The sequence below is a fragment of the Gracilinanus agilis genome, chromosome 2, assembly GCF_016433145.1.
Source record: "Gracilinanus agilis isolate LMUSP501 chromosome 2, AgileGrace, whole genome shotgun sequence".
Lineage (NCBI taxonomy): Eukaryota > Metazoa > Chordata > Mammalia > Didelphimorphia > Didelphidae > Gracilinanus > Gracilinanus agilis.
The window spans coordinates 126,781,422-126,801,069 of NC_058131.1; the positions used below are offsets into that span (position 1 = coordinate 126,781,422).

General features: G+C 37.2%; 1 protein-coding gene across 1 annotated transcript in view; it reads right to left on the minus strand.

Annotated features, from left to right (window-relative positions):
- TMX4 (thioredoxin related transmembrane protein 4) overlaps positions 1–18,849 on the minus strand; it is a 108,780-nt gene extending 89,931 nt beyond the window's left edge. The window contains exon 1 of the mRNA XM_044663400.1: positions 18,229–18,849. Within this exon, the coding sequence (XP_044519335.1) occupies positions 18,229–18,413 (185 nt within the window). The 5' untranslated portion in view covers positions 18,414–18,849. The remainder of the gene's footprint in view (positions 1–18,228) is intronic.
- Between the last annotated feature and the right edge of the window lie 799 nt (positions 18,850–19,648).

The following is a 19,648-nucleotide window of genomic DNA, read 5'->3' on the forward strand; positions in this document are numbered from 1 at the left end:
GGGGGGGGGGGGTTGAAGGGGAAAGGAGGAGCATGAATCATGTAACCATGTTAAAAATGAATATTAATAAATGTAAAAAAAAAAAAAAAAAGATATTAGAATCAATTCTCAAAAGAAGTACTACAAACTACTGAAAACCATACCAAAGAATGTTACTTAGTCAACCCTAAAGTTCACCTCACAACCAGAAATTGCCAAGGATGAGAAAAATCAGATTAGTCAATCTTAGATGAGTGGAATAAAGACAAACAAACTCTAGCATTAATGACGAAGTTATGAATTAATACAATTATCCTTGAAAGTAACTTGCAAAGGAATGTAAATAAAGTCGTTAAAATGTCCATATCTATTGACAGAGGGCATATACCTCAAGAAGGTCAATGAAAAACAGAAAATTCCAAATAGAAAAAAAAAAACATTAAATGCAGCCCTTTTTTTGGATAGTAGCAAAGGATAAGAAAGAAAATAGATGTCTATTTACTGAGGAAAGGATTAACAAATTGTGGTATGTGCATATAATAGAATATTATTGTGTTGTTAAAGGGGGAAAATATAATGAATGCAGAGAAGCTCTGACAAAAACCTCATTTCTCAAATATATAAAGAACTGGGTCAAATTTATAATAAAAAAGGCATTCCTCAACTGAAAAATGGTCAAATAGTAAGAATAGGCATTTCTCAGAGGAAGAAATTAAAATTATGCATAGTCATATTAAAAAATGCTCCAAATCATTACTGATTTGAGAAATGCAAATTAAAATAACACTGGGATATCACCTCACACCTTCCAGACTGGCTAACATGCCCAAAAAGTTGGTGCAGATGTGGGAAAATTGGGATACCAATACATTGTTGGTGGAACTATATGAACTGATATAACCATTCTGGAAAGGCATATGGAACCAGTCTCAAAGGGCCAAACTATTCATACTCTTTGATCCAGCAAAACCACTAAGTCTGAATCTCAGAGATCAGAGAAAAGGGAAAAGGACCTACCTGTACCAAAATATTTTTAGTAGTCCTTTTTGTAGTAGCAAAGAATTGGAAACTATAGGGTTGTCCATCACTTGGAGAAAAGGCGAACAAATTGTAGTATATGGTTGTAATTGCACCATAAGAAATGATGAATAGGACAAATTCAGAAAAATCCGGAAAGACTTATATGAACTGATGCAAAGTGAAATGAGCAGCACCAGGAGAATGTATACTGTAACATAAATATTATAAGACGATAAATTGTGAAGGAGTAAACCATTATCAGCAAAACAAGCCTCCAAACCAACCACAAGGAACTAATGATGAAAATGCTATCCATAGCCAAAAAATGAACTGTTGGAATCTGAGTGGAGATCAAAGCATGCCCATCTTCCACTGCATTTCTTTCATGAAATTTGTACTGTATGTGTCATATGTGTCTTCTATCATGACATGAGCAATATGGAAGAATGTATTACATCTAAGTATGCATATAACCTATATCCAACTCTTCACCATCTCAGGGAGGTGGGAGAGGGAGAAAAACAACTGTCAAAAAGTTTTTTGCATATAGCTGAAGAAATATTTTTAAAAATTTAGAAAAGCATGGGAAGACATGCAAACTAATGAAAATGAAGTAAATGAGCAAGAAAACAATATATAGGATGACTATAACAATGTAAAGGAAAAGAATAGCAACCCCAAAACAATGTATAATGATTATACAAGATAATAAGAACTTGGTCCCAATGATGAGCTATGAATAGATAACTCTTCCTACTTCTTTGCAGAGGGGAGGGGTTCACAGATGTGGAACATTGAATATGATGTCAGATTTGTTTTTTATATAATTACCAGTTTTGTTGACTTTTTTCTCATCTTATTTTTTAAATCTCTTTCTTTGAAAGTATCTTTTATTATTATTATTATTCTGATAGTAGTGCTTTTCTTTAAGTTTATATTCAATCAATCAACAAGCATTTATTAAGGGCCTACTTTGTGCCAAGCACTATATTAGATGTGAAGTATACAGAGGTAAAAACAAAATAATCCTCACCCTCCAAAAGCTTACCTTCTGTCAGGGGAAACAATACACACATCATAGTGTACAAGAGACTAGCTGAACAGGACAGAGCTGCCTAATTCCCATATACTCATTCCAGTGAAATCTTTATGTTTGTACCAAATAATGCTCAAAACATCAAATGAGAAATTCAAGCGAGGTCTTCCACCCCATGACTTCACAAGTGAGCCAGAGGTTCAGAGCAAGAGTGAAAGACCTCTGGGGATCCCAAACTCCAGGAAAGTAGCGCCAGGACCTCTCAGCCTGACTGGGCTAATTATAAGGCTCTGTGACTGAAGCAGGAAGAGGGAAGAGCTCCCAGGAGAAAGTCTCAGGTAGGCTCTTTGGAAAGCCTTTGGAATAGAGTGAGCAGAGTACTGCCTACAAAAGGGTGCCACCTAGTAAGGCACTACTCAAAAAAAAAGGATAGTATGCCAAGAGCTCCAAGGTTCTTAATAATCTCTTCTGAGATGCCGGAAGGGCCTGAAGGTTCAGTGCTCTGAACCTCAAAGATGGTTAGGAGGGGTCCTAACTTCAGGAGGTGGGGGTCAGTGCCAACCACTCTATGCCAAAAACAACATACCTGAAGAATAGGTAAAGGAGAGATAATTTAGAAATCACTGAATTCCCATGAAAGCCATGTTTTTTTAATAAGATTTTACATTATTTTTAAGAGATAATCAATGAAAACTGACCATCTATTAAAAGCAGAGGACAAAATAAAGCAGAAAGAATCTCTACTTATTGTTCCTGAAAGCCCAAAATAAAATGTTCCAGAAATGTGATAGCAAAAATTTGATATTCCAATATCAGAGAAAAAATACTGCAAGCATCCAAAAAGTAGCTGTTGAAACCAGGATATTATTCAGCTGGTTCACACAAGACTAGCGCTTGTACTAAAAACCCAAGAAAATCCTGTACTAAAATATGTCAAAAAACTTACAACCAAAAATAACTTAACTGAAAAGGTGAATCATTTAAGAAGGAAAATGGACCTTTGATGTGTTTTCAAACATTGTTGATTAAGGGATCAGACCCAAGTAGGAACTTTGAAAACCAGCAGAAGAAACTCAGAAAAGTATGTGTATTTGAGTAATTGGTAGGAGGAAATGAAGGCATGACATTTTAAGTGTTAACATTCTAATAGGGAAAGAAGAAACAAGTGTTCCTTGGAAACTCTGGTATCTTCAAAGACTCAACAAGTAAGAAAAACAAGAAGTACTTGGGGGAAGGCGGGTAGGCTGGTTATATTTTTGAGGTTTCAAGAGAGAAAGAAAAAAAAGAGGAACACACTACTATATAAAGGAAGGAGTTAGAGAAACTTCCTATTTCTCATAATTGGTGTGCAATTGAGTATATAAACATGGAGTAATGAGCAAAGGGAAGTTATCAGATGAACCCATACAAACACACATGCACATAGAAAACAAAAACAACAGGAAAACAAGTGGGGATGGAAATCAGTGGTAAAAAGAGAGAATAATGACAGAAAAGCCACAAGCTGATCCTGATCCTGAAAGTGGGAATCAAAACTGCAAAAACAAAAACAAAAAACTAGAACGTATAGGATTGGATGCCCTAGACCTGAGGTGACGAGCCTATGGCACGTGTGCCCGTGCACGCTGGCCACTAGGAAAGCTGCTCCCCTTCCCCTCTCCATGCTGAGGACATTTCTCTCGGCCCCACCCCTCTGCTCAGCGGCCCAATGAGAGTGCTTCCTCCCTCCCCTGTCCCAGCAAAGGTGGAGCTGCCAGGGGTCTCTGGGGGAGGAGCACAGCATGTAGTCTCTAAAAGGTTTGCCATCTTGCCCTTGACTTGTAGAAATTTGGGAAATGGCAAAGCGAATTCTGACATAGGATTATTAGGCAATATGACTGTGCCATAAGCAATTATCAGAGACAATTTCACTGAATCCTAGGTGGTAGCAGTATGTGTAAATAGAATAGCCAGATCCTATTAATAGTCAAAAATCTACTCGACCTAGGCGTGCTAATGATGTCACTCCCACCTCCCTTAGTGGGGAGGGGAGACGAGTTACCCACACGTGACAATAAGTAACAAATCAAGAATAAGGGACTGCCCTTTGGGCAGTCCAAATCAATGTAGGAACTGCCATTTGTCCATTTGAATTAGAGGTGGACCACAGGAAGTGATGAAAGACACATTCTCTTTAAGTAAGTTAGTGAACTTCCTGTAGAGGGAGTTGGCGTCTGGAACTGGAAGAAGAAGCATCTCCTGAGACCACAGACAGATTACACTCTGTATTGTCACGTGGGTAAGTTAGGCTGGCTTCCTTGGCCTAGCTGGGCCAATTCTAAACTCTGCCCATCCGGCTGTTGGGCCTTGCGGCTTACAGCTTCATTTATTTAGTCTTCTACCTCCCTCTTCTCTTTATCCCTACTCACTTTCCTGATTGTAAATAAACTCCTCAACCCGATGCTGACTTGGGTCTGATTTAATTACGGAATCAACCTGAATTGTTGATTCCTGGCGGCCACATATTTTAAAGATATAACTATAATAACTAAATTTTAATTCTTACAAGTATGAACTGAAGCAGAATGACATGAAAAGAGCCAGGAGAATAATCTGTAGAAGAACCGTCCTATTTTACAGGAAAACAACTCTGAAGGATTTAATAGGTCTCACCAAAAAGTCTTCCATCCATCCCTTGGGGGGCAGCTGGGTGGCTCAGTGGATGGAGAGCCAGGCCTAGAGACGGGAGGTCCTAGGTTCAAATCCGGCCTCAGACACTTCCCAGCTGTGTGACCCTGGGCAAGTCACTTGTCCCCCATTTCCCACCCTTACCACTCTTCCACCTAGGAGCCAATACACAGTATTGACTCTAAGACGGAAGGTAAGGGTTTAAAAAAAAAAGTCTTCCATCCCGTCTAGGCTGCAATTGTAACTCCCCTGGGTCTTTCTTTATAATACCCCAGAAACGTCTTTATCCGGGGAGGTTCAATCAGCCCTTGAACTCGACTGCTGGACTTTATACACTGAAAATATTCTCTGGATCCTCATAGAACCTGCTAAGACGACTTGGGCCAGCCATGTCTTCATTCCTCTCTAGGCTAACGTCCTAATTCTCTGACTTCTACAATATGCCCAATTGGGTACTGTTTTTCTTTTTTTCTCTTTTCTCTTATCAATCACCCCCTGCTCCTTTTTAGTTCCCTTTTAGTTACAAGTTCCTTGAGGGCAGGAAGTATTTCTTTCTGCTTGTTATTTCTTATTTCTTATTATTTCTTATATATATTTATTAGTTTCTTATTGCTAGTGCTTATTAGCACAGTGGCACATATTAAGTTTAAGTGTTGTATGATTTGAATAAATGACGTGTTGTCTAAGGATCTCTGATGAGGTATGTTACTCCATGAGAGAGAGGTAATAGATACCAAGGAAAAAAATGCATACGTTCGGACATGGCTTCACTGGAGATTTCCCTCCACTGTGCTTAATAAACAGTTTTTGTTTGTTTGTTTCATTTTTTTCTCTCAGTAAATCAGGGAGAGGTGGGGTGTTAAGTATGGTGAGTTAGCAATAGTGATAACTGTGTGTTTGGAATTCAAGGAGGTGCCATTTAAAAGTATCTTACAAACTTCCTGTGGACACATGGGGACTTTGAGACTACATTCCCTGTGATCCAATGAGTTTCTGGTTAAACGTGAGACAGCGGGAACCAACATATAGCACACCTTAAATTTGGAGGGAGAACAGGAGACACCCTCTTTTGCTACCTGAGCGGGCTCCCAGGGGACAGAGAAGAGTAGGGAAGATATGGAAGAAAATGGCGGAGGCGGCAATTTGAATTTTTTACAGGCACATGGTCTTACATATGTTTTTTTTTTTTTTAATCAACATGGCCACAGCAATTAAAATATTAATTTCCCTCATAATATCTGCCTTCATCATTTTTAAAAATAACATAACAAAAAAAGAACTATTGTAACATTTTAAAAATGCACAAAAGGGGGCAACTGGGTGGCTCAGTGGATTGAGAGCCAGGCCCAGAGGCAGGAACTGGGTTCAAATACAGCCTCAGACACTTCTTAACTGTGTGACCCTGGGCAAGTCACTTGACCCCCATTGCCTAGCCCTTACCACTCTTCTGCCTTAGAACTAATACACAGTATTGATTCTAAGATGGAAGGTAAGGGTTTTTTTTTAATAAAAATAAAAATGCACAAAAGAAAATAAAGTTCAAATAGAAAAAAATAAAAACAAACAGAATAGTTTTCAAAGTAATGGGCAGAATTTTTTTTTTTTTTAAAAAGCAATAGGAAAAAGAATTTCATAGTTTCACAGACTCTTCATGTTCTGTTGTATACAGAATGATTCTTTTTAATGTTTTAATTCAGGACACACTATATTTTTTAAAATATAAGGTAATTCTCAGTGGAAATGTGAATTGGCTGTTGGGGGGTGGGGTAAAGGGGAAAGTAAGAGCATGAAATGTAACCATGTTAACTTTTCTAAAAAATAAAAATTATTAAATGTTAAAAAAAATAAGGTAATTTTGATAAGTGGAAGTAAGGTATTATTTATAGATGGGAGAATTGGGAAAAGACTGATGTAGGTAATGAATTCTGTAACCTGTTAACAGAGCATGCTGTTGGTCTATTGATCTTTCAGACATATTTATGTCTTTGTTTTTTATACTATATGTGTGTGTGTGTGTGTGTGTGTGTGTGTGTGTGTACATTTATTTATTTTTGAAAAGCCTATATGGAGTTTTTCAGTAGTCAGGTTGTTACACTGGTACCATTAAAAAAAAAAAAAAAAAAGATTGTTATGATTTTCTTCCTCCAAAAGAATGCTTGCTTTTTGGTAACTGGGCAAGGATCTCACATTTAAGAGTATGAATTGTGAAGTTAATACTAAGACCCCCAAATTGATTGTTATCATCCTCTACTCTCTTTTATGCTATTCTGAAACCCAACACTGCAGGACTGGGAAGAAATTAGATAGGACCAATGCATTGTGTTTGTTTTAAGTGCTAGTACAGCCAAAGAATTCATCACCAAATGGTCAGGCTACTGTTGATGAGCCTTTCTACACTTAGCTGAATGGTTCTCAAAAAACAGATTTTACCTCTTCTCTAAATTAAGAGAGAATGGATTGGGGGGCAGAGAGGTGGCTCAGTAGATTGAGAGCCACACCCAGAGATAAGAAGTCCTGAGTTCAAATTTGTCCTCAGACACTTCCTAGCTATGTGATCCTGAGCAACTTCATTGCCTAGCCCTTACGAATCAATCTTCTGCTTAAGAAAGAATACAACACAGTTATTTTGTTGATAAAAGGTAAGGGTTATACCAATGCAACTATCAACAATTTGCAAATAGGTCTTGATTAATGACACATATTAAAACCAGTGGAAATGCATGCGGGGGGGGGGGGGGGTGAAGGGGAAAGTAAGAGCATAAATCTTGTAACCATGTTAACTTTTCTAAAATATAAATATTAATAAATGTTTAAAATTTAAAAAAAAAGAGGATAAAAAAAAGGTAAGGGTTAAAAAAAAAGATACAATAGATTTTGCAAATGGTACAATAGAGGATCTGTGATCTCATTAAGATGCAGATTGCAATCTAACCAGTATGTTATCATTCTGTGTAAATCTTGTTCAAGTCCTTCCACAAATCCTTTATAGAACATGACTTTTCTTGAAATTTGGTGATAAAAATAGAAAAAGAATTTTTCATAGCTTGCAAAAATTACTCAAGAATTCATTATTAACCTTCAAAATTTTTAAAGGGCAGATGACAATCAATAAATTGTTTAATACTTTGAACAAAATATATCATAGTGAAATTTCAGGTAACCAGAAGGTTCCTGAAACTAAGTATTTTAATTAAGAAAACTTTAAAACCTAAAATAACTAAGGATTAGTTAGATACTTATAAAATGTATTCTGTCACTTCTTTGTCTTTGTAAACAGAATATACTCAAAAGAAGCAAATACTCAAGGCTCTAGAAGGGCTTTTGAATCTTTATTATGAAAATTGACTTTCATTTATAATATTTGTTGATGGTCAAAAGGTATAGGAAACTGGGCTGAATTTGTACTGAAATTTATGATGTCAGCTTATTTTTTTGGTATTTATATTCTACTATAAGAATAAACAAGTTCAGTCAACTGTCAGTCCTAGTTAGTTAAGTTCTAAGTTTTATGGCCTAATTCTTATTACTATTGTGTAAACTCTATAAGTATCACTGTAACCCATTTCTGTTTAAGTTTAACATTAAAATTAATGACCCATATATTGATATATTTAAATTTTTTACTGAAAGGTATGAAAGTACAAATCAAATGCTTCTATTCTGCAATAATTTTTCTTTTACTATCTTAGTACCCAGCTTGACTGATCTTTTAAAATACATTTTTCCCTTTCTTTCTTATCCTTCTAAAAAGCTGATGAAAGATATCTAAGGCAACCAACTTTCCAATTTAGTTTGATCATATCATTCAGAATCATTTACTGTGATGATGTGGAGAAATGTTCAGTGTTTCAAGGATTCACCAAACAAGCATTGACTACACACTGCTAAATGCTCCTAGTTTCCATGGTATTGCTCTTTACTTGTTTTCTTTCTGCTGTTTGGGTGTTCCTCAGTCTTCCTTACTGGATTTTTATCATTCTTATACCTTACAGTATAGCCATCAAACAATCTCTGCTAAAGCTACAGAGAGCTCATCCTCCTTTCTCTAAACAAGGCCTCTCTGATGGAACATTTGTATTGAAAAGGAATGTAAACTGCAAGATAGAATCTGTTATTTTACAATAGGCCAGGTTTATCAGTAAAATGTCAAGAGAGAAACATAACTAGCAATTCTGAAAACTGATAAAAATGATGGCAGGACTATAAACACGCAGCTTTGAAATGGAATATCTGAAGGATGAGAAGTCATGCTGCTTGTAAAACACAAGGGATGTTGTTTTTGAGACATGCTCAAAAGAATAATGGAATATATACCTCTATCAACAAGGAAGTGGATATTTAATGGCACATTTCAATATAAGAAACTTTATCACGAGACAATATATAATTCAAGAGAGAACTGAATGAATTATACAATATACATTTCCTCATCAGGGCACATGATGTTAATAACACACAATAAAGTTAAAGCAATGAAACTAAACAAGAATTGCAAAGATATTGCTAGTTTGTCGGAAAGATACTCAAAGAATGACAATGAAACAAAACAGAAGATAATGAGAAAAGGGAGGGATTTCATCCTACTACAGGATTTTCACATTAGCTTCTAACAATACTAGGTGCAAGGGAATTATGCCTGGAGATTTGTGCTCTGTAAAGTGGTTAGAAACCTGAATAGACAATCTCATAATTTTGATTCCTTTTTAAAAACTGTAAGTATGAAGAAATTAAGCTACTTATGTATTGATTTAATTATCCATAACCATTTCCTAACCCCTCAGAAAGAAACAGAAAAGTATTCAAGCTCTGTATCCTACTGTACATTTTTTCTGATTCAGAAGAAATAAAGCTGTCTTCCCAGGGCTTCTGTCGACCATTAGTATCATTTGTGATAAAAAATAATAATAATAAAAACAGTTAAAATTGGAAAATAATTGAAAAAGTTAAGATGATAGAAAACAATGATGATGCACATAAACCCTATCAACAACAAAAAAGCATTTAAAATATTTTAAGAGAATATATCATTTCTACTGAGATGAGAAACAGAACAACACAATAGTAATATTTTGCATTAAAGGGTAAATGAAATGGAGCTTTTCCACAAAATCTAGAAAAGGCAAACTGGAAAGAAAGATGAATGAATAGGAGGACATCAAAGCATCCAAGAAGAAAAAATGAAAAAAAAAAATTGAAATAGTTCTACATTGCTAAAGGAAAAATAAGAAATAATGTGTAAAAACACATGTATAGAAATTGTTCTCACAAACAAAAAATAACAAAAGCTGGACATCGTGATACTAAATAATTAGAAATATAACTAAAGTGTATTCCTTTTTTTTTTAACCAACTTTTCTCTGATAGTTTTTAAAAAGACAAGACAGTCAACAATATTGGTTGATAATTAGCTAGAAAAATTAGATGAGTTTCTAGGAAACTATTCATATTACCTTATTTCAAAAGAGGTGCTAATTAAGGAAATTCTCCCAAGAACCACTTAATTTACTGATGGTGACAATCACTGATTGCATTTGGCATTTTTCCCCCTCACTGCCTTGTTTTATTCATTTTTTTTATTTTATAATTTATTTGTCAGATTAAAATTTCCAAGCATCTCCCTTTCTTTCTCCCTACCCATACTAGAGACAAAAAAAATATAGGTCTTACTAGTGTCAACTCCGTTTTTGGAAACCTCAAGTTTGCCCCAGTCCTTCAGGCATTTGCCTTGGAGTAAGTCCCAGACAGACCTTATCTCCAGACTGAACAATAAACCTTAAGGTACTTAATGATACCAGTTTAGATAAGATTAGTATGCAATCAAGTCTTAGGTACTTTTTGTCTTAGAAGTTTAGCCCCATTAATCAGAGACCCCTCCCTGGTAGTCAAGCCCCAGGCTGGAAACATCTTTGTATCCACTGTAAAGCATACTATTAATCAAGCCCTGTAGAGCTAATCAATCATACTTCCTGCCCTTTGTTCCCTAAAAGGTATGTAAGACTCCAAGTTCTATTACTCTCTGGAGAATCATCTTTGGCAGCACATTCTCCCAGACTCCCAGAGCTTTGCCTCTGTGTGGTGGCTGAATATTGAGCACTGTCTCTGATCTTGATTAAAAAGTTAGACTTTCTGACTACTTTAGTGGTTCTTCCATTTTTTTTGCAAGTTGACAGCTTCTTTTTATTATCAGTTCTTTTTCTGGAGGTAGATATAAACAAGTTATTTTTTAAACCTTCTGTCTTAGAATCAATTCTTTTTTTAAAGTAAACATCTAAATACTCAATTCCCTCCCTTCCCTCCTCCCATTAGAGAAGGTATCATTTGACAAAAAAACATTGTATGTATATAAAACTGTCTTATTTCTATTTACTAATTCTTTCTCTGGAAATATACATACACAAGTCATTTTTCAAATAATATTTGTTATATATAATATTCTCTTGGCTCTACTCATTTCATTCACTCTTCATAATCTGATATAGGTCTTTCCATGTTTTCTCAAAATTAACATACTTGTCATTTCTTGCAGCAAGTATTATTCCGTCACAATCATATGCCACAACGTGTTTACCCATTCCCCAAATGATGGGCATTTCTTCAACTTCCAGTCCTTTGCCACCACAAAGAGAGCTGCTGTAATTATTTTATAACATATAGTTTCTTTTCCATTTTCTGTGATCATATTAGAAAATAAACCTCATAGTAGTATTGGTGGGTCAAAAGATATACATTTTTTTAAAACTCTGGGCATAATTAATTCCAGATTGTTTTCCAAAATAGTAATTTTTTAATGGAAAATGATATTTAAAGAGGCAGGAACTATTGAGTTTTCTTTGTATTTACAAATATTTTTACTAAAATTATCTCATGTGCCCAAAAGGTATACCTAAAAACTACAAAACTGTCTTAATGTCCATTGACAGTCCTATCTCATCTAGTTTTCTTCTGCAATCAAGAAATGTAGGCCAAGGCAAAGATAACCAAAAAGCAGCAGGTTTGTCTCTAATCAAGTCAAGATATGTGAGAGGGAACAGTGAAGAACATTTTCTTATAATTACTTATCAAAATGCATTGTCTCAAGTACATTTGCAAGAAATACTATGCTCAAGTTTAAAATATAAATTAAGAATTTGACCTTGTTTGTCATGATTCAAATCATAATTTTAATATTGTTCAAAATTTTTAGTGTTTTGTTATAATACAAAATAATGATCCCTTTCTTGCCTTTACTTTCATCAAGCATGTACAAGTCCTTCACAGAACACAGAATAAAATTGTGGAATGACTTCATTGTGTAAGCAGTGAATAAAAAATGCTTCTCAATTGGTACTTGATAAAATGCTTAATTTCTATAAAGCTATCATTAAATTTATGCCAGTTCCTAGCATGAGACTTCACTTGATCTAATGTAGTTTTAAATCTCTAATCTCTAATTTTCCTAGTGGAAGTGACCTCTCTATAGTTGTAGCCTACCAGGTATTTGGTGAACCTAAAAAATATTTAATAGAACAAATTATCTCCTCTTTTGTTGATAGAAAAAAAAAAAAAGGCAAGTCTGAAGGAGTACTTTTGAACAACTTTTGTTGTTTTTCAGTTATGTCGGATTCTTCATGACCCTATTTCTCCGCAGTTCTCTTGGCAAAGCACTGGAGCAGTTTGCCATTTCCTTCTCCAGCTCATTTTGAGGTTGCCCCTGAGATGACTAGCGCTTGCTGGCCCAGGACAGTGCCATTGGTATTCTTTCAAAACCAAACTTCTAGAAAAAAATCTAAATTTACCTCCATTTCTTCTCCTCTCACGCCACTCACTATTGCATTCTGGATTGAATGTCCATAATCTCTATCAATTAACTAAAATTAAGCTCTCCACGGTTACTAATGATCACATATCTGCTAAATTGAATGGCTTTTTCATAGCTGCCATCCTTTTTAAGGCATTGCTTCAGGCTGTGTCCTAGATCATCTTCTCTTCTAGCTCTACATTATCTCTTCTTGATAACCTCATTTGCTCTACATTGCAGGGTGGACCTGCTTCAGATACTAATAGCTGTGTGACCTTGATCAAGTCATTTAACCTGCTTCTTAGTTTCCTCATCTATAAATGGAAGACAGGAGTAATGGCCTCCCAGGGTTGCTATTAGGACCACATGATAAAGATAAAGTTCCTTGCAAACTTAACACTATAAAAATGCTATTTAAAAAAACAAAAACAAAACAAACCCTTACCTTCCATCTTAGAATCCATACTGTGTATTGGTTCCAAGGCAGAAGAGGAGTAGGATTAGGCAATGGGGGTCAAGTGACTTGCCCAGGGTCACACAGCTAGGAAGTGTCTGAGGCTAGATTTGAACCCAGGACCTCCTGTCTCTAGAGCTGGCTCTCCATTCACTGAGCCACCCAGGTGCCCTCTTAAAAATGCTATTATTATATTAACCATCTTTATACAAATGACTTTCCAATTCATATCTGGCCTTTGTCTCTCTTGAACTAGAGTCTAAGATCACCAACTGCCTAATGAATTTCTCTTTCTGGATGTCCAGGGGCTTATACTTGCTACAAAGAACTCAGGCTATCTCCCCTAACTCACTCTTTCCCTAACTTGCCTACTGCAATAAGAGGGTGCTACCATTTTTTCAGCCAACCACGTTCGGATGCTTGGAGAGTAAGTCAACATACACTTTTTTAGTCTCAAGTCACTCCCACATCCAACCAGTTGCAAAATCTCATCCGTTTTACTTCCACCTCAGTGCCCACAGTCACCCCTTTTCATCTATTCGAATGAAAACCACTCTAACTGAGGCTCTCACTATCCCTTACCTGTGCCTCCATGGCCTCAGAATTGGTCTTCCTACACTCTCATTCCTTTTCAGCTCATTTTCCACACAGCTAACAAATGCATTCCTAATTGTCTTTTGGTTAAAATATAAAATCCTGAGCCTGTTATTTAAAGCCCTCTACAGTATGGCTTCAGCCTACTTTTGTAATGATTCTTCTCTCCTTGCATTCAGCATCCCAATAAAACTAGCCTGTTTTTTTTTCCCCAAATTATGACATTCCATCTTTCACTTCCATGACTTTGTGAGGGTTGCTTAGAGTGGAATGTTCTCCATCCTCACATCTGCCTATTAGAAACTCTCCCTTCCTTTAGAAGACAGTTGGAGGGGGCAGCTGGGTAGCTCAGTGGATTGAGAGTCAGACCTAGAGATGGGGGGTCCTAGGTTCAAGTCCAGCCTCAGATGCTTCCCAGTGATCCTGGGCAAGTCACTTGACCCCCATTACCCACCCTCACCACTCTTCCACCTAGAAGCCAATACACAGAAGTTAAGGGTTTAAAAAAAAAAAAGACGACAGCTGGTGTGTCAACTCCGACAAGAGGCCTGCCTTGATTCCTCCCAGGTACTCTGTTCTCTTCCTCTTTTAGCCACTCAGGATCACTCTGTATTTACTTCAACCAGTCAATACTCTTAAGGACCTATTTGATATCTGCTACTATTCTAGGCCCTCAGCATAAAAAGACAAAAAGTGAAAGTTTGTGTTCTCCAGGAGTTTAAAATCTATTGAGGAGACAACATGTACATACAACGAAATTAAGAGTGTTCCAAAAGTCACAGTACAGTTTGAAACTATTAAATGGCGCTACTAAGATTTTGGAGATATCTTGAATATACTGAGAAAGTGAAAGTAATACTGACTATAATAATTATTTGGATTTGCTCAAGCCTCTATTTTTCCAGGAGTTTCTGATATATCACAATAATTCTTTGTGACAATAAGCTAAGCTTGAGAAATGGGGACCTACCAACTAAAGCTGCTCTAACCGTACCTGTAATAGGGCCTGGACTGAGAACAATGCTAAGAACCTTTCCTGATAAAATGATGATCATGACCTTAGCAGGAGGGGCTTGTCAGATTTCCGGATGAGATCATTGGTATCAGCCTATCTCCTCAAGACCCCAAAAGTCACTTCAAAAAGTTACTGTCAAGAATTTGCTCTTACACCTGTCTCTCAAGCAATAATCTGGTTGTTTTGTTTTTCCCTTCCTCATCTTTCAAATAGTAAAGCAGCTAATATCCTTAGGAGAGTGGTTCCTGCAGGAATACAGAGAAGAAATAACCTTTGCTTCTTTTCCTCAGTTTCTAGGCTTTCTCTCACTCAATTCAACTCTGTTCTGGTGGGGTCTGACACTCAGGAAGATGAGAGGTTGATAATAAAAAATAAATATGTGTCATTTTTATTTATAATTGGTATTCCTCTAGTAGAATGTAAGCTCCCTAAAGTACAAGGGGGTATGTAGATGTTTTCTTTTTGTTTTTTGTTTTTTTTTTTGAGGAGAGAGAGCACATCCCAGAAATGAAAAAGTAAGTCCAAAAAAAAGGAAGGTGATATGTCATAAGCAGGGAATATCAAATAGGTCAACACGGTTCCAGCTGCAGCTATGCATGATTTCTAACTCCTGGGAACAAGACACCCCAGTGTCCCTTTCCCCCCAAATCTTTTGGGTGTTGGCTATCTTTCTTTTTATTTGTATTTACAGTCCTTAGTACAGTGCCAGGCTGTAGTAGACTAGGGGCTTAATAATTGTGTATTGAGTTGAATTGAGTGTGAGGGGCCTTAAATGCCAAAGACAAAAGGTAGCCACCAAGAAGAGTGTCAGTTAGACCTTTGCAAAAGTTTGAAGAAGGGTGGTACTGGCAGAGAGAAAGATCAGGAAGTCTACTTCAATTCTTGTAAAAAGGGATAAAAGCCTGAATTACAGTACTAGCCATGTGATGGAAGAAAAGAGTAGATGACAGATTTGTATTTTTATCATCCATAAAATGTTAAAATAAAAAAAAAGCTAAATCTAGTAAGTTGGGCAGGTTCTTGTAAAAGAATTACAAAAAAAGTTGCACAGATATTACATAGGGAAAGGAGATAAACTGGCTGTAATTAGCACTGTTCAGAGGAGCACATAGCAGTGATAACACAGATACACTAAAGTATATATAAGCATCAAAATTCTCCGGTGTCAAATGTTGAGGTTGTTGTTGCTTCATTTACTATACATTATTAAATGTACCAAAAAGTGCCTTTTTATATGAGTAGTTTCATCTTTACTCATAACTTCCAATTATTTCTCCTTGTTTTCAAGACTAAGAAGATCTACAATTATTGTTCAAGAGCATTTTAAGAAATATATAGCTGGAGGGGCAGCTGGGTAGCTCAGGGGATTGAGAGTCAGGCCTAGAGACAGGAGGTCCTAGGTTCAAACCAGGCCTCAGCCACTTCCCAGCTGTGTGACCCTGGGCAAGTCACTTGACCCCCATTGCCTACCCTTACCACTCTTCCACCTATAAGTCAATACACATAAGTTAAGGGTTTAAAAAAAAACAAAACAAACAAGAAATATATAGCTGAGGGAAAAATTTTATAGCCTGCTTCTCGGAGAGAGGTTTCATATCTAAAATATAAAGTGAACTTTGTCAAATTTTTGTCAAATTAATTAAAAATTAATAAAAATAAGAGTCATCCCTAAATTGATGAATGGGTAAAAAATATGAACCGGCAATTTTGGGGTGAAGTATATAGGTACATGAAAAATGCTCTATATCACTAATGATTAGAGAAATGCAAACCAAAACAATTCTGAGATATCATCTCACACTTATCAGATTGGTTAAAATGACAACTGGACAAATGACAAATGTTGGAGAGGATTTGTAAAAATGGGGACACAAATAACACTATTGGTGGAAATGCAAACCTGCAAACAGATCCAACCATTTTGGAGAGCAATTTGGTATATACTTAAGAACCATTGATACCATTGCAGAGTCTGTTTCCCAAGGAGATCAGGGGAAAAGGAAAAGAACATTTATTTCCAAAATATTTATAGTGGCTCTCTGTCTTGGTAAAGAACTGGACATTGAAAGGATGCCCATCAATTGGGGAATGGCTAAACAAATTATGGTATATACTTATAATGGAATATTACTGAGCTATAAGAAATGATGAGCAGACTCATAAAAAAAAAAAAACACTTTAAAAACGTTTTTTTAAAAACTTGTAAAGAACTCCACAGGGGAATGTAATAAAAGAGTAGAACCAAGAGAATATCATATACAACTACAGAATTGAAACTGAGAAAATAAATTGTACATGTTACCTCCAGAGAGTGAACAGAAAGGGAGAATCATGAAAGACTTAATTTGTATGAACTTGTCTGTCTCCAGATCCTCCTGTGATGTAAGGAGAATAGGGAAGAGCTGGGAAATTAGTAAATAAATAAAAGGAAAATATAGCTAACATCAAATCACAAAGAAAGAGTATAAAGTATAAAAGTCTGCTCTTAAATAAACAAAGATTAAGTGTTAAAAAAGTAGCAAATGAGTAAATAGAGCTATACAAACTATTATAAAAGTGAAGATTGATCACTACTGTGGAATTCCATGCCTTAAGTTCTTCTCGCCCCAAATTGTGTTATCCATTCCACTACAGGAACCTGAATATGTAGTATATACATGCAGCACTAAGCCCTACCCAATTCCTCAGCTTTTCATTCCCCTTTCAGAATTTCGTCCCCAAAAGAGTGATACAGCCCCAGGTCCAAAGATCTTAGGATCATTGATTCAAAGCTGGAAGAGACCTCAGAAATCGTCTGAGGTCTGAACTGAACTGAACTGAAAATAGTTCAATTTTAAATTTAAGATAAAAACCAATTTCTGGGAGGTCTTAGTTTTGACCATGGTAGGTAATGATTCAAAAACCCAGTGCTTCTGATTTCCAATCTTGGGCTCTTTTTATTTTATTTTGCTGGTTTCTAGGAAAATACGTTCCTTTAGTGGGGAATCATACTCTTTAAACTCCTGTGGGGGGTGGGGGGAGTCTCCTAGGCTAGCTGGGCTACAAACCTTAATTTTAGTGCCCCTCCCCCTTCCTTTAAGAAAGAAAAGGTACACTGGAAAGAATTCTAAAGGACTTAACCCCACCCTCTTCATTCCCCCAACTATTGCAGAAAAAAGTCTCCCACACCCAAACCCTTTTTTGGACTTTTTTAAGGCGTGTAAACCTTTTCAAAATTCAGGCCCTACACCAAGTACGTAATCTCATATTTCTTCTTTCCTCCGAAATCGCACCTTCCAGTAATCTCATTCTAAAGCACAGAGGACTCGCGAACCCCCAGCCCCTAAGACAATCACTTTTCCCAGAAGCCCTTAGTTTCCCCTTTAGTGCACCCTCCCCTTTCCCTCCAAAAGGGAGCTCAGCAGGGGGGACTACACACTTCCTCCAGAGAGGGGCGGGTGGGGGGGGCTCGTCCGGCGCGAGCTCTCAAAAGGCGCATGCGCCCCTACTCAGCGCTCAGAGTTGGAGCGCGGACGCTGCCGGTCGGGCGCATTGCGGGTTTGGGGGAAGGATCCTAGAGAAGGGAGGGGGGAATTCTCTTGTGTAGGGCGGAGAAACTAGGGGGCTGCGGCAGCGGCCTAGACCAGCACGGAGGCTGGGGGTGGCGGCAGCGGCCTGGGCAGCAAAGTAGGCAGGGGGCAACTTACAATTTCAGCATCCACTCCCCCTCCAGCACCAGAGTCCAGTTGTTGGACGTCATGGCTCGAACCCGGCTCGGCTCCTCCAGCCCCGCTGCTACTGGAGGGCGTCCCGCCATCGCCATCGCCACTGCCACGGCTACGAGGCTTGGGGCCCTGGGCCCCCGGGTCTCCTTAGCGTTTCGGCCGGCCATGTTGTAAGGCAGGAGGGAAGACAAGGCTTGAAACTCAGGAAGTGAATCGGAGGCTGGCTCTGCGGCGGGGAGGGGGGCGGGCTCGGGGTTTTAATTTTTCCCTCCCCCCGCTCATCACCTCAGGCCCCCACCCTTTTTTTCCTCTTTCCTTTTTAAGGTGGTCTGAAGAGATTCCCCCATTCCTCAATTAAGATTCCTTAACCTCAGCGGAGGGTCCCCCAGGTTTGGTCAGACTAAACCTGGAGGAAAAGCAAGAAAACCCGGTCTGCCTCCTCCCCCTCCCACACCCCAAACGCTTCTTTTCCCTTCTGTCTCTACGTTTTTCCACGCCTTCTTTTACTTTTCACTGGCTTTTGGGCTTGGGGGTGGTGGTGGTTGCCATAGCAATGAGCTCCTTTCCTCCCCCCCCAATGATGTGTGCCACTGCCGAAAATAAACCGATGAGCAAACGTGCTTTTATTGAAAGAGAAGCTTTCTTGGTGCCTCCGCAGTGAAGGGAGGGTGTGTGGGTTTTTGTTGCTGCTCTTACTTTGGACATTTAAAGAAAAAGGGAAAAGACAATTCAAAATTGCCCCCAACCAACCTTAGATAAAGAATTGGAAAACAAAAACAGTTACCTGTAGTAGATTTTCATGTAGTTTTTGAGAGAAATGTTGGATATTTGCGGGAGGGAAAATGAAGATCTGTTTTGTTTAGTATTTTAAAAACCTAGATAGCATGATTCAAGAAGCCTTAAGATAATCCTGTAAGTGGGGAAAAAAAATTAGGATAGACTATTAAAAGAAATGCATTTATATAAGCTAAACAAATTGATCTTTCACATTACACTTTTATTCGTAGACTTTGTAATAGGTATATATCATTCTTGGGATTTATGGAATAGTTCTTGGATTGCCTTGGACCATCTTGCCTAATGTGTTATTAGTTGCTTAATTATTAGAGTATTGTTATTTAACCAAGGTTATGTCTGACTTAAAAATTTACAAAACATTTACCCACAGAATTACACCATTTTCGAGATTAAAAAACCAACTGAAATTAACTGTTTTATATTTATTTTAAATATTTTCTAATATCGGACTTTAATTTCAATCTTTTTGCCTCAATGATAAAAACTGAAGTGAAGTTAATGGTGTCTATAGTGAGCAGAAATTGGACTCATTAAATAGATATTTCAGGAATCAAAAATCATTCTATGAAAGAGTAATTTTTAAAAACCTAAGAAGAAATCTCCG